A 22,713-nucleotide genomic window follows, 5' to 3' on the forward strand; every position below is an offset into this window, starting at 1 on the left:
CTCTCAGATATTCAGTAGTCTCATGCTTCACAGAATTTTTAGGATTAAGAGTATATGAATTCGTTTATCTGTTCAGTGATTATTGAATTCCTACTCCTATGATAGGCCTTGTGCTGGGTGCTAAATAATTATTCCTTTTCTTTGCATGACAAAGTTGGTGTGTGATTAGATTTTCAGATCATTTAGGTCTAGAGGGACAGCTCTAGAGACGACTAGCTGGGACTTGGGCTCAGAATCCAGGTGTGGAAGAGACCAGATCAAATCAAATGGAAGTTTAACAGCAGAACATGCAAAGTCTCTCATGAGTAGCTCTGCGGTTTAACCTGTGGAGTGATTGAGTACCAGCGGCCTGCTGGGGAACAGCACCGCCCTGTCCGCTGACTGCTGGGCATGAGTCGGCAGTGTGTGCAGCGTTTACCGAACTGCTGGGTCCTTAGTGAGTCCATGAGAGAGAGGCCTCCTGTCTTTTATGTTGTCACAGGACAGCCTAAGAATTGTGTTCAGTGCTGGGGCTGCACCTTGAAAGGATCCATACAATGGAGTAGGATGGTCAGGGCATTTGAAGCCCTATGATGGGAATGCATCACGGAAGTGGGGCTGTTTACATAGGAGACAAGACTGGTCAGGACAGAGCAGGGTCACTCACTCTCTGAAAACATTTGCTTAACAGTCATGTAAAAGAGGAATTGGACTTGATCTGTATGAATCTAAAGTGCAGGTGTAAGGAGGCTGAGACCATCTTACAGAGATCTCATAATTAGGGTGGTCTGAAAGCGACTTGGGTTCCTAGTAGTGAGTTCCCTGTCAATGAGGACAGCTTGATTTTAACTGATACATAGTCACACTTCGGTAATCTGGAGTAGGTGAGTATAAAGTTCCTTTTTATCATTATTTTCCTTTCTCAGATTTTAACTGTATTAATTCAATTAGGGTGATTTCCCCAGTCACCCTCTATGAAGAGGATAGGTTCTTTTCTTTGCACCCTATAGGTGTATTTTTGAAAAGGCAAGTTCCGTAAAACTAAATAGATGTGAAGCAGTTAAGAATACTAAGAATGTTTTCCCTACTGAAATACCAGGGCAATTTTGTACAAACAGATACATTCAAATACTTTATTGTGGCTTTTATTGAATGTTCTTTGATAAGGTGCTCACTTCAGGGTATCATATTAACTGTGCTAATGATTCTGAGCTGCTTTTTGTGAGTAATCCACTTTGGTTGAAAATATTGTAGATTTTTAAAAAGTTGCTCATAATTGTATCTTACACTCTTCAAGAATAGCAGTACTAAATTAGCTTGTTGGGGCATCGATAGATTGATCAATTGTGAGCTGTCCTATGACATTAAGTTAAGATAATTTGAATACTGAAGGTTCCAGAATGATTTGTCCTTTTTTAAATTAGAGATGGTTCTTATCATGTATTTGCTTCCTGTATGGAAAGAAAAGGGTGGAATTTGACAGCTGGGTAAGAATTGGACATACCCCCTGTGAACACCCATTGGGAGAATATGGAGACGGAAAAAGACCTGTGATGATGGAATTCAGTGGGAACTGATTACTCCATAGGGGGGATCAGTGCCAGCTGTCCTCTTGTAGTATGATTCTGTGAGGAGGAAATGAAAAGATCATTAAAAACTAAGAAATGATCCAGATGATACCAGTAGGTCCACAGCCCAGTGTGACACCAATTAATACATTTAGGAAGTACTTCGAAGTAGACATAGTAGTTTTTGGTTATTGGGCTGCTGTTGGCAGTAGGTAATATGGGCTTGTGCAAAAAATAAAACTAGGCCTTATGGTTTATAGTAACTACTTGTCTCCAGTTTGTTGGGACTGTCATGGTATCTGTATTGGTTTCCAGAAGCACTTTGAAGTTAGGTCTAACGTGGTCTTGGTTGGTCATGTATCTGAGTACCATCATGGAGCTCTCAGGTGGCCCAGGTAATGGGTTGTGCAGCCAGGAATTAAGGCTGCTGTTCCCACCTCCCAGTAATTCCCCCCGCCCCTTTTCATTTGCACTCCATTCTTCTGAAAGGATAATGGCACCTTTGCAGAAAACTTAATCCTTAACGTAGAAACTGTGATTCTTTGAAGTGAAAGAATCATGAACAGTGCTTTCAACTCCGTAGACAAAAGTTTTTGATTGCTTTTCTTAGTTGTCTATTTGTGAAACATTTTAAAAATAGTGTTAGTATACCAACAGAGTCTTTTGGTGTGTGTGTAGGAGGGAGTCATATCTAGTTTTCAGATGCAAAGTTTATATATGAATAGTGTACAGTGTGACTCATCGACTTGAATGGAGAATCTGCTGCACCTACAGGGAGGCTGAGATCCCAGATCTTGCTCACTCCCTTTGTTGTGTCACTTTGGGCAACTTCACTTAACTGTGGGAATTGTGATCTATGTAAATGACATAGAGCTCTTAGGAAAAAACATACCATGTATATCTTTGATACAACTTTTATTTTCACAGGTAACATGAATCTTGTTATTTTATTATAGAAATAAGAATTACTGCTGTCTACATGTGTTACAAGAGTCTTGGGTTGGAAAAAAAAAAGTGTTGGTCTGGCTAGTACTTAAATTAAGAATGTCTAAGATTTTCAAACAGCAAAAGCTCACAATAATTAAGTTTCTATGTCCTTGATATTCTTCCGCCATTATCAGTCTTAGACCACTCTGAAGTTCTTCTTAATTTCTTTTCCTTTTGGTCAAAGAGTAGAAAAATGTGACTTGCTGCTGTGCTCTGCTCTTCACAACTGCTTGCCTTTACTCAGCTAGTACTTATTTCAAGAGATGATTCCTGCATGGGTCGTCATCAGTGGGGAGGGGTAATCTTTCACTTTTCCCACATAAACCTGAATAAGGGAAATTTTCAGAAAAGAAGAGCAGCCACAAATCTGTTTGAAATTAGATAGGGTGACTTATTTGGTTCTTGTTTTGTTTGAGGGGAATTTGATATTTTTATCGAAATGAAAATTATACAAAGGATAGTCTTAAACTGGAGGGAAGGGAAGGGGGTTCATCTTGGTATATATAAAATAAAAAATGAGGCAGAGGAAGCATAATTTTCATGGAGTATTATTAGATTTGGAAAGAAATAATAGATTCATCTAGTCCAACCTCCTACTGGTGAATAAACACTCATTTTGTGTTTATAGAAAAAACTATTTGAAGTTGGAAACAGGAATTTGGATTTGAAAATACTTCGTTGCCTAATTATTTTTTGCTTTATCTATTGGAGATTTTTTCCTAGTTGAATTATATCTTATTCAACCTTTATATCTATAAAAACTTAAATATATTTGCATTTATTAGTTACTTAGAGCTGTCATGGTTTTTTATGCCAATGAATGCATCATAGGTAGGAAGGGAATGTTTTTACTTCTGTTATAAACCATTTAGAGGAGTAGATTATAATTTTTAAATCACGATTTGGTTATTAGGCAGTGTAGCTTTAATGTAGATATGATTTTGTTTCTCCTTGTCAGAAATACCACCACAGGTTCCACTTGAGCTGGAACTTATCTTACTTTCTCTGATCACTTTCTGCCCCAAATAACGTGTGTTTAGGTATCATGCTCAGATGCTTTTGCAGCTATGTATAAATCTATACTTTGCTGTTGTTCTTGTACATTTTTTTTGTTCCTAGCTGTTAAAAATTAAGGGGTAATACTTACCCCAGTTTTGTAGTATAAAGAACCAGAAGAATGATCTTTGTCGTCTTGAAAAAAATAACAGTTTTAAAAGGATGCTCACTAAATATTGTGAAATCATCTTTCCACCCAGGGAGCTAGGTTTGAAACTGGACTGTTGCTTCAACTTGCAGATGAAAATGAGTGATTTTTTGGTTGATTTGTTTAGAGTTCAGCTGTGGTGAACTTCACTGTCCATTTTACCTTCATTATTGGTATCATAGTACATCTTTATAAATTCAACAACATTTTGGTATAAATAATCTGTCATGTTGAGATGTGTTGATTTCAGCAGATAACCACAGATACAAACTTTGTAAAGTAGAATATTATGTTTCCAGACTGTGTATTGTTAGCTCAGCCATTTTTTATGGGCATAGGCTTGATTACTATGATGTAATCAGAGAAATGTAATCAGCATTGGAAAAAAAAAAAGAAAACATGAGATATGATAAAGGAAAAGTAGCTGCATAACTGGCAGGGTGTGTTTAATACATTAAAAAATAGGGTGCTATGGACACGTCTTATTCTGTCAGTCCTGTTTCAGAGATCTGAAAATTGTCAATGCTTTGTCCATTGATACGGATGTCCAGGTCAGTCCTGTTTGGGCTCTTAGAGACCAGAGGAGTTGGAAGTTCAGGCACAGTCTTGTCAAAATTCTCCATCTTGATTTGATATTCACCTTTGGAACCTCGGGTCAACAGAGACGCAAAACAGTGATGCAACATGATCTCAGAGGGGAGGTAGGATGTCCTCCTTTGGCATATTTCTCCAGTGCCTTCCTGCATTGCTGAAAGGAACACAACTAACTCAAAGTGGGGAGGATTTTCTTGCTGGAGCAGAGTAGCCAGAGGACTCGATGGTACAATGGAGTGATAGTAGGTCAGTGGAAAGATAAAGAACGGGCATTCCTCAGAACTGATGCCATCGAGGTGGAAGTCCACACTGGTTTGGTAGAGCTCACCGTTCTCTTTTTCCTGATAGAGTATAGCTGAGACCCGAACGCTGGTTAGAGGGCTTGGTCGAGTGTTGGCCACTTGGAAAATAAGATTAGGTTTGCCATCTACGTGAGCTACTACTGCTAAGTCAGTGAAACGAATTGAGAACGCTCGATTTTTTGGCCGGGCAATCTTCGCCACAAAGGCACCTAAATTAGAAATCATTAAGTTTTCTTAGAATGAACACTTTAAATATCAATACCTTTTCTGAATGAGAAGGGTATATCAAATAGTTATACATTTCTTGGTGCCATGCCTTCCAAATGAATTGGGAATGGAACTCGTTAATTTGGGTAGTCTCATTTGCCTGCAGAATGTTTCAAAGTATACATACATTCTTATTTAAAAATTATGATTTCAAAAGGGATAAGTAAAATTCATTTTGTTACATAGAAATGTAATATTTCATTCTCTAGTTTGTTACAAGGTCAAAGAATGGTTACTTCCTATATTCCTGCCACTACTTTAAAAAGTGTAATAAAATAAGCACAGTTTAGGTGCAACCAGATTACCACAAGCCTAAATGGAGATTAGATTCAAAGTAGAATGATTTGGGGTGCGGAGGGGGGACCACTAGATACATTCAAGGATTTTTTTAACTTTGAAACTTATACAACCTCCTCTCCCCCTTTTTGTAAAGAAGACTGGCTCTAAGGTGATTTCAGTGTGCCTTTCAAGTGCATCCTTCTTGTGGCCACGAGCTATAGATCAGGGTTTCTCAACCACTTTTGTGCCCCAGAACTTGTTGGCAGGCTGGGGAAGTCTATAGAATTATGCTTTAAATGCATAAAGATAAAATACATCCAAAGGAAACCAAATATATTGAAATCCAGTTGAACATTAAAAAGAATTGTAGTATAGTACTATATATATTTTATTAAAATGTTAAATAACAACGTGGTGGGTTTAGTACTGTAATTTTGATGTATTGTAGTGTGAGATGAAAATATCTGATTTCTGTTTGTATCAAAGTTACAGGTATTATTGCTGATGCTATTGTTTTTTTCTTGCATACATTTATAATCAAAGGAAATAGTAAATTTCAGTCGGGGGTAGTGAAAAAAGATGCAAGTTTTTCCTGTTTTAAGTTCACAGATCCCCTAAATTTTATCTTACGACTGACCCAGTTTAAGCACTCTTGTTGTAAAGGTTAAATAGTTTGTTACAAGTTATAGAGCCAGTTGTTAAACCACACTGAGATTCCATTCCAGACCACCCTTCATGCAGCCCATTGTTCACTTTCTCAGATTATCACTGGGTAGTGTGTCAAGACCAGGTTTTTTTCTTTCTTTTTTCTGTTTTGATTGTATATAGTGTGTTACTGGTTTATAAGCAAAATTTCATAATCCTCGTGACCTTATTTCCAGTGCATTTTGCTAAGGCTGTGTATACTTGTTCTTTAACATACAATGCTGACCTTGGTGCTCTGGGCTCACTAGGGTTGAGTAAATGCTGAAAAGATGAACTTAGAGGAGAAAATTCTTGTCCAGTTTTAAAAAACCATCACAGGGGGCCGGCCCGGTGGTTCAGGCAGTTAGAACTCCATGCTCCTATCTCCAAAGGCTGCCGGTTTGATCCCCACATGGGCCAGTGGGCTCTCAACCACAAGGTTGCCAGTTCAATTCCTCGAGTCCCACAAGGGATGGTGGGCTGCGCCCCCTGCAACTAAGATTGAACACGGCACCTTGAGCTGAGCTGCCTCCCGAATGGCTCAGTTGGTTGGAGCGCGTCCTCTCAACCACAAGGTTGCCGGTTCGACTCCCGCAAGGGATGGTGGGCTGTGCCCCCTGCAACTAGAAAACGGCAATTGGACCTGGAGCTGAGCTGCAGCCTCCACAACTAAGACTTAAAGGACAACTTGAAGCTGAATGGCACCCTCCACAACTAAGATTGAAAGGACAACAATTTGACTTGGAAAAAAGTCCTGGAAGTACACACTGTTCCCCAATAAAGTCCTGTTCCCCTTCCCTAATAAAATCTTTAAAAAGAACAAACAAAACAAAACTATCACATTCCTCTGTTAGGTAAAATGACTGTCAGAATATGTGCTGATATTTATTCACTTAATGAAATATTTAGCTTCTCTGAAAAACTCCTTTTAGAACTTTTGTTAATTGTTTTTTGTTTTTTGGGGCATAAGATGTTGCTACAAGTAGGTGTTATATTAACCCCTTTTTTCTTAAGAAGTTCCAATAGGTGAAATTTAAAGTGTAGAGTCAGGTTTCTTATAATCTCTCCTACCATGTATCCCTAGGCTCTCCTTGCAGTCTCACTCATCATCTGCTAATAACGCAAATAAATGATCCAATAGCACAATGCTTATAACTTTGACTATACCCTTTCCAAAACCTTTGTAATTTTTTTAAAGAACAAAAACCATTACCTGTGATAAAAGCCTCTAGCATGAGGCCCAGGAGCATTTGTATGGCAAGTAGGGCGATTGCACTTGGACAGTCACCACTGGGGAACATGGTACCATAACCAATTGTGAGTTGTGTCTCCAGGGAGAAGGAGAACGCAGCCGTGAAACTGGTGATGTACTTGACACAGATAGTGTGGTTTTCAGGAGGGGCATCATGGTCTAGCTCCAGGTCACCGTTCATCTCTGCTAGCACGTACCAGAGCACTGCAAAGACAAGCCAGTGGACAACAAAGGAAGCAGAAAAGACCAACATCATCCAGCGCCAGCGCATGTCCATTAGGATTCCCCACGCATCTCGAAGATACACAAGACCTCTTTGAGCGCCATCCATTTGGAGTGTGCTGTGGCCATCCTTGGTGACCATCCTCCGGTATCTCTGAGTTAGGAGAGGAGCAATAACTTTGCAATTACTGCCATCCATCTCACGCTGTAAATCTCTGAAATCAAGAGTAAACTAGTAAACCCTTGACTGTTTTACAGTTAACATTAATAAGTTCTGAGACCTCATTCACCTTGTAAATACACCTTTGGAATGTTTTCCTGACTGTTGGGGCAGGCTTTCCCAGGCTGAAGGCTCTCTCTTTTCTCTGTACTTAAGGTGGCATTCACAAAGTCCTACATTTGATAACTAATCATGAGTTGCCTTATGGTATCTCTTATTGTTTCCTAGAATGACTGTTAAAATATTGTTTGGCTTTGTAACACTCCAAGTATATTTTAAAATCTCTGAGGGTTAGGATTATGGTTCATGGCTTATTGATATGCCTGTATTTTTCTTGTACAAGTCCAAGCATCAACTACTTAACTGACTTGACTAAATGTTATGTGTAAATAAAAACTTCTCATAATTATTTAATAATTCATCATGAGTAACTCATAATTAACAGGAATGTTAAATACATGTGTTCCTCTGTATAAATAAATAGAAATCATTTGGAAGTATAGTGTTAAATTGTCTCCAACAGTTTTGAAGCCAAACTTAGTGCTAGGACAAGACTAAGCTTTTAGAGACCTATAGTTCTAATGTATGCTGTATAGTTATTTAGCCTATTCAAAGTTTTATGATTAGGTTTTATTTTTGTCACTTTGTGGCCATTTTCATGGAGTTTTTTCTTCCCTGGCTGATGGATTGCTGCCCTTTGTGACTATTCTAGATGCTGATTAGATTGTGGGGTGGAGAGAGATTTTCTTGGCAAAATAAGAAATTTAGGTAGAGGTTCCTAGATAATAACTACTTATGAAAATAAATAAGCCAGAAGAAAAAACTTTAAGTTTAATGAACTAAAATAATCATTAAGACATCAAATCACAATTTTAAAAAGATAATATAATTAGTTTTTAGCTGTAAACAGTTTTCATCAGTGGTTACCCTTTTCTCTGTGTGGTGAGTAGAAATCAAAGGTGTGCTTTCTGTCCTTGCATATGGCCATCCTTGTATATGACAAAGGGTCCTAAGACATGTGTAGAGGTACCAGGAACAGAATGGGAAATGCAGCTTTGCTCCTTAGTGCTCCTCTCTTCTTTGCAACAGTCCAGTACTAGGAATTCTACTTGACTCTTTTTCTTGCTTCTTCCTTCAGAAGTAGATGCCCTTGGAAGTATCGCATGTCCCCTTCCTCCCATTTGAAGGATGGCGCCACCTAAGTGGGTTAGAGGCATGTAGAGCTGGGGTGTTGCCTGGGTTTGCTGGGTCGTTCCTGTGTCCAAGGCCTTAGGAGACTGACTGCCTGTGTTGTCGGAATTGAACGTTGGCCTGCTCGGTATACACTTTCTCTTTTGTCCTGAGGTTCATTTATCATTTATTGGTAATGTTATTTTCTTCAGATGTGAGTTACTGATGGAACACGGGAATGATTGTTACATTTATTTAGATTAGCTGGTGATTTCAGCTTCATATCATAAACTTAAAAAAATCCTAGGGCATCAGTGTTTTATAATTTATTATTCCTCACAAGTTGTCGTTACCATTTTTTTAGTGTATATTTTTTTCTTGGCACTGCTATTGAATGACTCATTTTGCTAGATTCTTTAAATATTTTAGAAGACCTGATCTCTGCCCTTTTGGAAATAATAACAACAGCAACAAAATATTCATAGGCACTGTGCGGGGTGCTTTCGTATTGCATTATCTCTTAATTCTTTGGTATCTCAGCAAGTCAGACATTATTGTCCCATCTTCAGATGAGGTCACCGACAATCAGGCAGATAAAAGAAATTCACACAAGGCAGATGGGGCCTTGGATTATTGGGATTATTCTCCAAGTCTGGCTCAGTTCACAGCGGGTTAGTTTTGTTTGTTTGTTTGTTTGTTTCACTACAAGAAGCTGTCTATTTAGAGAGTTTGGTGAAATAAAAATCTTGCCCAAGATAATTACTGTTGCATTCACAAAATAGTCTTTGACAGCCAGATTTTTTTTAGCGCCTTTAATAGATGCGCTTCTTGTCCCCAAACTGTCTGAAATATCTGTTTTGAAGCATTGTTAACTTTATACATGATTCTTATGACAGTAACAATAATATTAGCTAACGTGTATTGTTATGTGCTAGGAATCATACCAAGCACTTCACATGTGCTAACTCGTGAAGCTAATAGGCAGTGTCTGGTTAGATTAACCTCTCAGTAAGCATTAGTTGCTTTATTGTTATTAATAATATTTCTTAACTTTCACAGAATTAAGTATCTTTATGCCCATTTTACAGATAATGATATTGAGGCACAGTGAGTTTCCTAAGATCACTAAGGTAGTAAGTAGTGGTGAATCTCACACTGAGTCCATAGTCCGTGCTGTATTACTGCAGCAGGAGACATTTTGACCCTGGTTAGCCTTCATGCATAACACACGTTCTGTTTGACTAATTTTGTTCAAGATCCACTACAAAATATATGTTCTTCATGAATGCTTGCTTAGGTTCAGACTTAGGATTTGTAGGCAAGAAACATATTTTCAGTTAAGGAAGACATCTTGCAAGATTTGAAGACTAGCGCAATGACGAATTATTACATAATCTAGGATTCTCCGGACCAGGAAAATTAAAACACTGGAGAGGACAGTTCTTACATAGCATTGCCAAGTTTGTATTTTGCCAGATGAGAAAAGAATTTTAAAAACAATACTATCATAATTTTATAAAAGACGTTTTGACACTTGAAGAGGAAGAAGGATATAACAGTGAAGAATAGTCGCTTGTGAACCACTGCCTGGTTCTGCACTGACCATGGCATCGTCCTTTCTTGTTTCTTGCTTCCTGCTTATGTGAAAATGCCCATCACGGACCTCTAGACTAGTGCTTGTGCCACTCAAGAAACCACTGATTGCGTAGTGTTTCATAGTAATTTGGAGTGGGGAAAGCTCCATGATTCATATTGATTTTCAACCTGCTTTGTTAAAGTTCTAAAATGCATTCATTACCTGGGGAGGTACCCTTTCTAGACAGACTTAGCTAGCAAAATTAATTATTCCCATTTGGGCATTTTTAGGATTGTTACTTGTTACCTACAGCTTTTGTAGCACTCATACTCTAGGCCAGGGGTGTCCAAACTGCGGCCCGCGGGGCCAACTGCGGCCCACAATCTATCGTTAATTGGCCCGCAGCAAATTCCAAAAATATATTTAGTTTACTTAAATAAACCAGGTGAGGCAATATGTACTTCACCTTGAGTGAGTGGCCCGGCTGTTTGTGTATTTTACCGCACATGGCCCTTGGTGAAAAACGTTGAAAAAAGTTTGGACACCCCTGCTCTAGGCTTTTACAGTTTCACTCTTTTTTTCTTACCTTGGAACAAGAAAGTCAAAAGGCTAATATCAAAACAGTGAATCAATATCTTTTTTATATAGACTAGCTTGCTAGATCTTGTTTAGATTGTGTGGCAAGGGGAAGAGCTGAGAGGAGTAAGATTCTGATCCCGTTTAGCAGATGTCCCTGAATGACTCCATTCTGTGGACTCATGGAATCAGTGTGTTTAGCATGAGGAAGACAAGGTGGGGGACGGAGCAGGCCGGGCTGTGGCTCTGGTGGTTACAGAGCCGGGTCAGTGCGGGCGAGCCACCCAGTCCCTCTGGCCAGGCTTCCTTATGTTCAACAAGGAACGGAAAGGGGGGATTAAAGAACACGATCCCTTAAAACCCTACATGTCTGTAAACTTATTACCATTTCCCTCAACTGATACAGGTTTTCTGTAGGATTTTATGTCTGCTTGTATGGCATTTAAAAATTATATTATTGCTGCCTGATATATGTAGATTTTTCTTCCATCAAATTTAAAAGTGACATAACATCTGATGAGCAGACGTTATGTTTATGTGCTTACATTTCCAAGTAATTTTCATATCTCTGCAGGCACACAGTCCATTTTTTAAAATTTGTTTCTTTAATTATAGTTGACATACAATATTATTCTAGTTTCAGGTGTACAACATAGTGATTAAACATTTATAGGCCTTTCAAAGTGATGACCGTGATAAGTTTAGTAACCATCTGTCACCATACATCATTATTACAATATTATTGACTATATTCCCTACGCTGTATATTATTTCCCAGTGACTAATTTTATAACTGGCCGTTTTGTACTTCTTGATCTCCTTCACCTTTTTCGCCCATTTCCCCCACCTGCCTCCCATCTGGCAACCATGTTTGTTCTCTGTATCTATGATTGTATTTCTGTTTTGTTTTATACTTACATGATTCTCATCAGCTGATCCCAATAGAAAGTAGAATTGGAACTTGGGAAAGTTTGCTTGTAACTCTGTGTGTGGGCTGTACATCTTTTGCCCATATATAAACTATTTGGTGAAAAAAGTAGTACTTTATAAAAATGATAGTTTGGCTGCTTTATTGGTCATCAAAATAATGGATTCATTTTACTCTTTAGTTTGTGGTTCTTAAAGCTATGTCTCTTATTGCCATGTTGCAATGTAATAGTATAGTTCATATTAAACAGTTAAGATGCAGGCTATAACAACGAGTGTTAAATTATTGCAGTATTACTATGTATTTGTTCACGTCTGGTAAAACACTTTAAGACAGTATAGGGAGTCTTATAATTGTCTCTCCTGCCCTCCAGAATTAGGGTAAACAGTTTGAGTTCTAACTATTATATAAGCTCAGAGATTCTTTTAGATGCTTACTTGCAGAAGCATCTAATTTCAACAATACCATACTTAAAACTTAAAATTAGGATACTCATAACTTTTTTCATGGATTAAAAAATAAAGACAAAGTGTTTTTCCTTTTTGTCATTTGTTTTTATATGCTCATCTTGGGTTCTTTAATCCCTTTCAAAAAAAAGATAACATTTTGTTAAAAGTTACTGCATTTTTTTAAAGGGTTTTTCTCTTACTTGCTTCTATGTTATAATGGAGAGTTAGTATACATTTAATAAAACAACTAAGAAGAAAATTTCCAGTAATACTTTCAATAGGCCTGTTATTCCAGTCCTGAAATTTAAAGAAAAAGAATGAAGAACCTTAATGTATGACCTTATAGGTAATATCGTTGTTTTAAAACTCGATTGGCAATATCTAGCTCTGTCCCTATTTGCCAGTCTGTTTCCCTTAAGGAAAGAAATAAGAATGAATATTATTTCATGTACTCACCAGTTCTTTTGCTGGGTCGGCCTATATGCACAGGTAGGTCTTGAGGAAACTTTCAGAGTCTGCCTTTTTGATGAGGTAATTTTATTCTACAAGTCTAGTTTGTAGGTTCTCTTCTTGGACTGGGTTTACAGTTCACATTCCTCTGTTTATAGTGTTGTGGGGGCTGGTTTCAGCTGAGGCTGATGTGATTGGTCACTTAGTCTGCAGGGGGGCCAATTAGCTCTGATCATGTGGAAAAGAATGCTGGTTTGTTAAGAGGTCTTTCTTTACCCAACACAAACCTTAACAACTCTGGAGAAAGCCTCCAGAACTGACTTGGAGAAGGGGTGCATTTTTTCCCTCTAATCTGGACCGGTCTTTAGTAAGTTTGCATAATCTTACTTAAGAGTTTATTTAAAAGTTCAAAGGGATAAAATTCCCTGCAAGATTTTCTTTCAACCGTCTTTCCTTATATAGTGTGTCGAAGTGTGAGATATTTCATTTACTAATCTTTTTCCCCCCTCCATTTCTTTGGGGAAGATATCCTTGTATAAGGACTTTTAGGTATGAATTGATTAATTGATTTTTACCAGTTTTCTTTGCATAGTCCATCTCATCAGAATGGCTATCACTAATTCTAGAATTAGTAATATAGGTAATTTAGTTTCCTGAAATCTTTCTTGGGGGGAGGGGCAAGGAGGCAGACTTCTTTATTTTTAAGGCTGTGTGCAGGGACCTTGAATAAAAATAAACTTGTTTGGTACCTTGTACTTATCTTTAAAAAACACACGTGTGTGAAAGAACTGAAGGATTGTCTTAAGGTATGCCTCAGTGGTGTTTCCTTAAGGAAAAGTATGATGACATGCAGTAAAACATAGTGTTCAGGGTACAGAAAATTTAACTTAACATCTAAATAGTGTTTAGCTGGAAAACATCTGTGATGCAGCTTGTAGCAACCTTGAAATGAGCTGTGGGGTGGCTTTGTATAATGCCTTACTGAGCAGTACTTTTCTCCACATCTATTAGCTGCTGATTTTAAAACTTTGATCAAATGTCACATGTAAGAGGATCTTAGAAACAAAGGCTGCGATTATTCAAAGTAAAATCATGGAAGGCCTGCTGGGAAAATTATTAATGTAGATCAATATAATGCTACTTAGAAAGTGAAATCCGTCTTTGTAGATTCCTTCCCGCTCCCCACAATTAAAAAATATATTAAGTCTTTCTTTGTTTTATTAATGCCAAGCATTTCAATACAAGTTCAGACACAGCATTGGAAACTGACCTTCAGAACTAGAGAAGGTAAACGCATAAAGGAAGGACTTGTGATGTGATGCTTGTTTCCTGCCTGTGCTGGTAGGAATTATACTTTACATCAGTTGCAAGTTAACTGATTAGGGGAGGAAAGCCAGAGTAAATACAGTGTAACACTGCCTTTCAGAGAGCAGAGGTACTGAAGTGTATCTGCCATGTGTCTTGAACAGACACTATAGCAAACAAGATAGTGAAGGATTTTACCAAACTTAGAAGCTTCTTTCCATAATATACTCCATTTCCGAATATATTGAGGCAAAAATTATTTGACAGAATGATCATCAAGAAAGAAATGTCTCAAGTGAAGGTGTGTCCTGGTTTCTGCATTTCTGTAATTTGAAAGTCTGCTATGGCCTGTACCCGGTGATTCCTCACTGCTAACTGCATGGGTAGTGTAGACCAGCTCTGGAGTGCCCACCGGGAGCAGAGCGTGCCCGTTACCGTAGCCTGTTCATTCATTTCTGGTGCAGGCTGCCAGGTTAGCGGAGGTGGCACTGGTGATAGGCCAACTTCACCCCCAAACACGTGGGCCCTACACAGCATTAGTGATTTTAGGTGGCGAGGGCTGTAAAACATCTCTTCTATGAATGAACATAAATGCTAGGTTGCTGTTCATTGATTGATTGATTTTTTAATTCAAAATCATAACGATTAAGCAAGGTGCCAGACCAGGGAGGTTGTTCTCTATTAAATTCACTTCTCTGCCCCAAGGGTGTTTGGTTTTCTTTCTGGCTGAAGTAATTCAGTATATAGTCCATAAGTGTTCCACACTGTAGTTGAAAACAATAAAACCTTTAGTTGAATGTCCTGCCAGTGTTTATAGGGAATCTCCCAATTTCAGGACGTCAGCCCTGGTGTCTAGGGTTTCTCTAGTGTTCTTTCTTGCATGGTCCACTTAGCTTTCTTTAGAAGGTGCCTGTTCTCTTTCCAGTTCTGCATCCAGGCTCACCTTCGGGTCGCCTTCCCCAGAGGTTGCAGGCAGCATCTGGGTGCCTCTCAGCGGAAGACTGAGCACAAGGACTGGGGGAACATGGGGCACATTCAAAGCCCAGGAGGCACTTTGCAAAGAGATTCTCCCTTCCAGCCCAGAACTGCTGTGTTTTCGGGACCCATGTTAACCAATGGAGCGGATTGCTGCCCCTCAGGGCTTGGGATGGGAGAGGAATTGCAAATCTCTGGATATAGAATTTAAACTACTCCATCTAGCCACCGAGAGTTTTGTTTACAAGTAATTGTGGGGGTGGGGAAGTAGATGTGTACACCTGGATGGGATTCCCTTTCACTGTTTTCTCTGGCATTAGAAAATATTTTTAGTGTTGATCAGAGAGTATATATCTGAATAGAGGAATACAAAGTTACTTGCAAGAAAAATCTGCACATAAACAAGCTTCAAAGTCTGTCCCATAATTCCACGTTTGCTTTTGGAGTTGGGGCACTTGTAGGTTCCAAGTCTCACAGCTGTAGATTTTGTTGGCTGAGCGCCTCCTTGCTCCATCTGAAGTTTTCCATAAACACGGTTTTTGGCTGTGTGTCAGACATGCACACAGGTGCCCTTTTACTGCTCTTTCTCCTTAGGAAGTCCACTCAATTAGACCAGACTAAAACCAGTACTGCATTTTTATTTTATTTTACTTTTAGAAGAATTCTATTCTGACTTAATACATGAAAGCAGAAACAAGTATTTATTGCCACTGGGGAAAATACTTAGATATGTAATACCTTGTATTGTAGCACCTTTTATACAGTTTCAGTTACTGTGATGTAAGAAAAAACATGTATTATACAGATAATACAGTTTGCTCATAAAATGGTCATATTTGCTATATTGAATAGAAAACAAATACATTTTACATTTGTGTTTCTTTACATTTTGGCCGTTATAGGTACCTTTAAGACTGACAGAAACCTTAGACCCTTTTCCCTGAAAAAAGGAAAAAGCATGCTAACATAATATGTGCTTCCAGTTCAAGGATTCGTAGCCTGGGGCTCATTTATTGACTGTAGATTAGGACTATTTGGTTCAGGCATTAATTTGTAAATTATCCAATTGCATGTACTTTTAAATCAGCTTGTTTACAAATTAATCTGTTAAGATTTTAAAAAGTCACCCAGAATACTCACCTTTGTTGTGGTGCTATTGCCATAGGAGGAGGGAGACTTGGACTTTAAAGGCTGAGAAAGGCCTTGGGCTGCCCCTCACTCGTTTATCCCTGGTCACTGTGGAATCCCAGAAGAATTCTTCGACATGAAAGGAACTTTAGATATTATCTTCTAAGTTGCCTGTGAATGACTTTAATACTTATTATTATTCTAAAATTATGTCAGTAAGATACAAATGTATTTATTTTTTAGCTCAAATTGTTCAGGTGAAGTTTTCTTTGGCACCTCCACTCCCCACCCAAATTTATACAAATGTAAGTCTACTGTAATCAGTTAGTTTCTAAAGGGTTTATTTTAATATTTTAGAGCAATTTTTACATACAGTATAATTTTTAGTTACATTCATAGTAATTGAAAATGTATATTAGATAGTTCTTAAAGTTATTTTTTTCTCCTCAAAATAATTTCTAGAGTAAAATTTTTATGTTGGATAAATTGGTCTTAATATTTTTTTCAGGGGTATATTGTTTCTGCTGTAAGATTCAACAAATTTAGTTCCATCTTCCCCCTTTTAGAGATGTGGGCAGTCTGTCCCCAACTTGTTCCATGCATGGTATGTCTGTTGCTCTTTTAAAGCTTATTAGATTTAGATCTCAGATCTAACTCTTCCTGCTTTAGTTTTTCTAGAATTTCTGGCTACTTCTGATGGGTTAATTTGTGAGTAAACCCTGGATTAGGAGTTTGAACACTGTATTCTGTTTCTGATTTGGTCACTATTCAGCTATGTGACCTTGGGAAACTCCCCTACCAGGTATCCCTTTCCTCAAGGGAACAGTAGAGATGATAATGTTTGACTTAACACGTTTGTTTATTGTGAGGATCTGAAGAGATACAGCAGTGTATTTTGTCAACTGTAATGTATCAAGTCATTTATTGTGTGTCCACTGTGGACCTGGAGCGGAGGTGCTATGTCTATGTCTCTTCTTTATTTTCAGTCCTATGTCTTCAGTTGGGTTTGTCCGTGGAGGAGGTACTCATGTTGATGTTTACTAGAGGTTTGAGTAAAACAAACAAGCAAAAAATGGTAGAGAAAGTAGTACTATTTCTCGGGGAAAATTTTTGGTAGTACTTATTAAAGTTGAATATACCTTATGACCCAGCAATTTCACTCCTAGGAAAATACCAACAAAATGTAAACGTTCGTCAAATTCCATATCCAAGAATGTTATGTTCATAGCCCCATAATTCATAATAGCAAAAAGTAGAAGCAACCTAAGTGAGCAGTAGAGAAGAGGAATATGTTTGGTCTGTCCTTACTACGAGGTCCTGTAGAGCAGCAGCAAAGAGCAAGCTGGGATTCTGGGTAACAGTGTGCGTGCCTGTCCTGTAGTGTTCAGGGAAAGAAGCTGGACAGCAACGAATGTTCCATTTTTATAAACATGGTTAAAAGCACGGAAAACTAATCTTTGGGGCTGGAAGTCAGACTAGTGCTTCTCGTGGGCAAGGCTGATGGGGAGGACATGAAGACACGAGAGCTCCTGACGTTCTCTTGCTTTTAAAAATCGTAGGAGGTAGTTATGTGGATGGATGTGTTTGCTTTATGAAAACTCTTTGAATTGTACATTTGTGATTGGTGTACTTTTTGGTAAGAATGTTATACTTCAACAATAAGTTTTTTAGAAGGTAGGGGAGGAGATGTGTGAAGTCCATTTAAAAGTGCTTGGATCTTTTTCACCCTTCTCTTGTGAAAATGGCAGTGACCCCTGAGGGTAGAATTCCACATACCTGGCACTTACATATGGATGGGATAGATTTGGCCTGTCAGAATTACATTATTCTGGTTTTCCTTGGTTTACCAGAGAAGTTGTCAACTAGATCTTTCTATTGCACTTACTCATTATGCAATATTTGATACATCAAAAAGTGTAATGCAGTTTTAAGGAATTATTTTGTGGAAACAAGCACTAGGTAACAAAATCTGAACTCCTTTATTACAGAATTTTTGAACTAGCATGGGCTGGTGTTTGTGTCCAATCAAGTGGCCTCACCTTGTGTACACAAGCGCTCTTCAAAGTGTGTAGATCAGAATTGGAGCCAGAATTTAAAATCAGGTCTAGTGACTCCAAGATCTTCATTCTTTCTTTGGTACTGTGCTCTTCTTTATCTTCCACATTTCTGTCTCAAATCCTTTCTGGGACAAGGAATGGCATAGGTAGTCATTCAAACTTTAGACATGCAGGTTTTCCAACAGGTTGAGAATTACAAGATAGTTTTCAGTAAGTAGGAAAGCCAAACTTCTTCCTTTCTGTAGTTTTCTTATTTTGACCTTAGTCTGTCTACATTTTTCTTATTCCTAGGTGCTAATACGAAAAGTATGTATAGGACTTGACAGTTACAAAGGTAAAGAAGCTGTTAGTTTATTTAAAAAATGCAAACAAACAATTCACATTAAGGGAAATAAAGTCAGTAAACAACAGGAAAAATCTTTGATATGAAAAATTCATATTTGAGCCACATTTGTATACCATTTTATAACTATTAAAGTAGTAAAAGCTTTAAAAAGATACAACGCTTAAAGTCGATAATGCAAAGTGGTGTGGTGGCTTGACCCTTTTTTAGGAGGGAAAAGGTATGTCATGTATGAAGTCCGTCATTTTGACCTAGTAATTTCAGTTTCACCCTTTGAAGTTTTTTTCAGAAGAAATAGTTCAAAAAAGCAAAACACATGTACACACAGGTATTTCTTATCTCATTATCTATAGTTCTCAAAAAACTAGTTATAAAGCAGTGGGGCAGTGGGGAATAATCTGCTGGATTATGCTACAGCAGCAAGGTATATTTGGTATGTACCCATTTGTATTATTTGGAAGCTATATAATCACAGAGAAGTATTTGTTATCATAGATGAAAAGTAGATTATAAAATAGGTATACTGATTGTAACTGTAATACATAAAAATAATAAAGTCACGTAAAAGCTAACCACAGATAGAGTTCTAGTTCTAGATTGAGGGACTACTAGTATTTTTAATAACTTATATTTTTTGTAGTTTATCATCTGTTAGGAAGAATTATAATGACCAATTTTGATGAGTTAAGCATTTTGTCATTAGTGCTATTTTGCTTAGCTTCTACATTCATTACATTTTTTTTTCCCCAAGTCAAGTTGTCCTTTCAGTCTTAGTTGTGGAGGGTGCCGTTCAGCTTCAAGTTGTTGTCCTTCCAGTCTTAGTTGTGGAGGGTGCAGCTCAGCTCCAGGTCCAGTTGCCGTTGCTAGTTGGCAGGGGGCGCAGCCCACCATCCCTTGCGGGAGTCGAGGAATCGAACTTGGCAACCTTGTGGTTGAGAACCCGGGCTCCAACCAACAACTGAGCCATCCGGGATGGCAGCTTAGCTCAAGGTGCCGTGTTCAAGCTTAGTTGCAGGGGGCGGAGCCCACCATCCCTTGCGGGACTTGAGGAATTGAACTGGCCCATGTGGGAATCGAACCGGCAGCCCTCAGAGTTAGGAGCATGGAGCTCTCACTGCCTGAGCCACCAGGCCGGCCCCCGTTCATTACATTTTCAAAGGCTTAATGTCAAAGTAGATGAAAATGAGTGGTTCAACTATCATGTTCCCAAGTCATTGTATAGTACCTGGCACATACGTGTATCCTGCAACTCACTGATTACATGGGTTAATCTATTGATTACATGGGTTAAGCTATTTCCCATCATTTATCAATTTATATACATTAGTGATTTCTTTGTTTTAAATTTGTTCTTTCATAAGTGTGCCTACATTTTTTCATCACATAATAGATGTGGTGCTTTGTAAAATGGGTTATTCCCTTTTAATTCTGAGCAAGAAAGCTTGCAAAGTCTTCAAGCCCTTCTAACCCAAGGCCAGACATATGGGATATGTCTGTACTTGAATCCATAAAACTTGCACTTAGCTTGCAATAAATATTTATTGAATGAGTCAGAAGATTAACTTTTGAATCCTATCTGTGCCATTTAAATAGTAGTGTATGATTTTGAACAATTCTCTTGGGTTATGTTTTTGAGCCTCAATATTCTCAGCTATAAAATGGGAAAAATATTTTCCAATACTGAGGATTGTTATGAAGATTAAATCAGTTTAATGAGTGTTTTTATTATCTATGGCTGTGTAACAAGTTACCACAAAACTTAGTGGCTGAAAACGGCCAACACTGATTCTCGATTATCTCAGTTTCTGTGGGCCAGGAAGGAGCAGCTCAGCTAGGGGGTTCTGGCCTGGGTGTCTCATGAGGCTGCAGTCACCGCAAGGCTCAACTGGGGTTGCAGCTGCCTCCAGGCTTGTTCATGCGGCAGTTGGCAGGCCTGGTTCTTTCAGAGCTGCCTCATGACATAGCAGCTAGGTTCCCTCAGAGAGAGTATCCAGCAGGGAAGCTTCATGTTGGAAGTGACAGCTCATCACTTCTACTGTATTCTGTTTGTTAGGAGAGTCAGTAAGTCCAGCCCACACGTGGGGTGGGGGAGATTACACAAATGTTAGAGGCTGCCTGCCGTGATAAGAAAGCGTAGTGTTTTTCCTCCCATTCTAAGTTCTTTTATCCTTTAAAATAGTCTTCATCCCTTAAGAACAGTATCTGATAACAACCTAACAGACATTTGGGCAAACAGGATGTTGAATCATGATGCTAAATGGACTATAAGAGGATGACCAAAAAATAAAATGTCTTCGTTTTCAGGTGCCACTGTACAATTTTGTTTTTCGGTTTTCAGTATGGTTTAATGAAAAGAATTGAGGTTGTCAGTGAGTGAATATGTAACTTTTACTGTTATAAACTGAGGATATCAGTGTATGTTCTGGATTTTCAACTACTTTAATGTGAAATTTAAATAATCTGTTATGAATTATATATATTAGCATATGTGGGATGGTGATTAAAGAATCTGTTTACACAGTTTAGAATTATCTTGTCCTTTGAAAGTGCCAATTTAGTTTACTTGGTATACCAGGATATCTTTTACCGTTAATGTAGCTCTTCAGTTGCATCAGGTTAGACATAGCTTAGCTTTGAATTTTGTTCAAAAGCAATTCGTTATATGCCTGTAATGTTCTTCCTGCTAGAGTGAATGAAAAATTATAGCTCACAATCTCTGCCTTTGAGTTTACAATCTGTTTTGGAATAAAAGAGGGAGAGAAATTTGCAGATATCCTGTTTGGGCAGAATCATCAGTAGAAGTTGGTTAAATTAAGTTACATCATATAATTTAAAATATTGTTTGACTTAAAAAAAGAAAGAAATATGTGCTGGTAAGGAAAGATTGTCAAGTTACACTGTTAAGTGAAAATAGCAAGGGTACAAAACAACATGTATAACGTTCTGAGGGTGGTGTTACGTGAGTGCAAATGAGGGGTCTATGTGTACATGCATAAGTCTAGCTGTGGACAGTTTTGGGAAGACTTGGTAAGAAACTCCTGGAGTGTAAGACTGGGGGGGTCTTGTGTAAGGGGAAAGTTGACTCACTTTTCATTGCCTGCCCCTTTTTTTCAAAGCATATATATTTAAAAATAATTGCCCAGTCTGTTAGCATTCAGCTTTAAGAAATGTGTTTAATAATATATATGCTCATTTTATTTACTGCTCTACCTGAACATTGAAATGCACACATTTGCAGAAGAGCTTGATTTGAGCAGTCAAGTCTATTTTCAAAATCCTTCTTGGCTCAGGCTCACGTTTCTTATTTTATTTATAGGGAGACCAAATTTTGAGGAAGGTGGACCAACGTCAGTGGGAAGAAAGCATGAATTTATACGATCAGAAAGTGACAATTGGCGTATTTTTAGAGAGGAACAAAACGGAGAAGATGAAGAGGGAGGTTGGCGACTAGCTGGATCAAGAAGGGATGGCGAGAGGTGGCGGCCTCATAGTCCTGGTAAGAATTCTGTTGAGGGTTTGGTGGAAATGGTTAGGGAACAAGTGGAAAAGATAAACTGTTTTTTTAAAAAACAACTGGAGTCATTATTTATGTCATCACTCAGTCTTATTACTACAAAAAATTTCAACAAAAATTCCCTACATCTATTCCCTACATCTAAGTGATTAAAATCACTTATTTTTCTGGGGCAAATAGTGTGGTTTAATGGGAAGCACCTGCTCTTAACTGCACAACCAAGAAGAGAGTTTCGTTTGGTTTTGTCTAACTCTAAGTCTTTGAGTCTTTTTTTAGCATGCTTTAAAACTTATAAATGTATAATTAATTATACGCTCTCTTAGGGACATGTGCTCCCCCTAAAATGTTTTTTTTTTCCCTGCATAAGAAAGAATTCATTCTTTCAATTTTTTTTTTGTCCTGAAAATGTGATTTATTCTTATTTGAAGAATAAACTTTAAACCCAGGTCAAAAACAATCACAAGTTCATTTTTTTTGTCCCTCTAACTTTAGAAAAAGGAAAGAGAGTAGTAGCGATTAGTGGTTTTATAAGTTCTTCTGTTCGACTTTGAAGAATGCTTCAAACTGTTTCTTCCCTGACATTAGATATGCTGGTAATTGAAGACACTGGTGCTTTGTGTCAAAGTTCATTCCCTACCAAAGTGCTGATTCCATGCCTCATGATAATCAGATGCCACTCTAGTT

The 22,713-nt window shown here is 38.1% G+C and overlaps 2 protein-coding genes across 8 annotated transcripts in view; one reads left to right on the top strand and one right to left on the bottom strand.

Moving 5' to 3' along the window:
* Positions 1-22,713, top strand: part of GIGYF2 (GRB10 interacting GYF protein 2) — a 119,027-nt gene that overhangs the window by 49,056 nt on the left and 47,258 nt on the right. For all 4 annotated transcript variants that reach the window (XM_019739766.2, XM_019739767.2, XM_019739768.2 and 1 more), the window contains one exon: positions 21,832-22,011. In XM_019739766.2, the coding sequence (XP_019595325.2) occupies positions 21,832-22,011 (180 nt within the window). The remainder of the gene's footprint in view (positions 1-21,831; positions 22,012-22,713) is intronic.
* Positions 1,443-12,849, bottom strand: KCNJ13 (potassium inwardly rectifying channel subfamily J member 13). Of its 4 annotated transcripts, none has more exons than XM_074315129.1 (3): positions 12,714-12,849; positions 7,078-7,553; positions 1,443-1,604 (listed from the first exon to the last, which is right to left on the bottom strand). In XM_074315129.1, exons 2-3 carry the CDS (start codon positions 7,535-7,537, stop codon positions 1,543-1,545), a joined length of 522 nt encoding a protein of 173 aa, XP_074171230.1. In that variant the 5' UTR covers positions 7,538-7,553; positions 12,714-12,849; the 3' UTR covers positions 1,443-1,542. The 4 variants fall into 4 exon arrangements, with proteins under 4 accessions (XP_074171230.1, XP_019595328.1, XP_019595331.1 ...); XM_019739769.2 differs by lacking the exon at positions 1,443-1,604 and adding an exon at positions 4,087-4,843; XM_019739772.2 differs by lacking the exon at positions 1,443-1,604 and adding an exon at positions 4,087-4,843 and having other exon boundaries at positions 7,078-7,320; positions 12,714-12,822.

This window comes from Rhinolophus sinicus, linkage group LG01, assembly GCF_036562045.2.
Source record: "Rhinolophus sinicus isolate RSC01 linkage group LG01, ASM3656204v1, whole genome shotgun sequence".
NCBI lineage: Eukaryota > Metazoa > Chordata > Mammalia > Chiroptera > Rhinolophidae > Rhinolophus > Rhinolophus sinicus.

Excerpts from the sequence above, each read along its gene's own strand:
- KCNJ13 (XM_019739769.2), bottom strand. The coding sequence starts at position 7,537 with ATGGATGGCAGTAATTGCAAAGTTATTGCTCCTCTCCTAACTCAGAGA. Across the intron at positions 4,844-7,077 it reads GCTAGAGGCTTTTATCACAG|GTGCCTTTGTGGCGAAGATT; the intron begins GTAATGGTTTTT and ends TTTCTAATTTAG.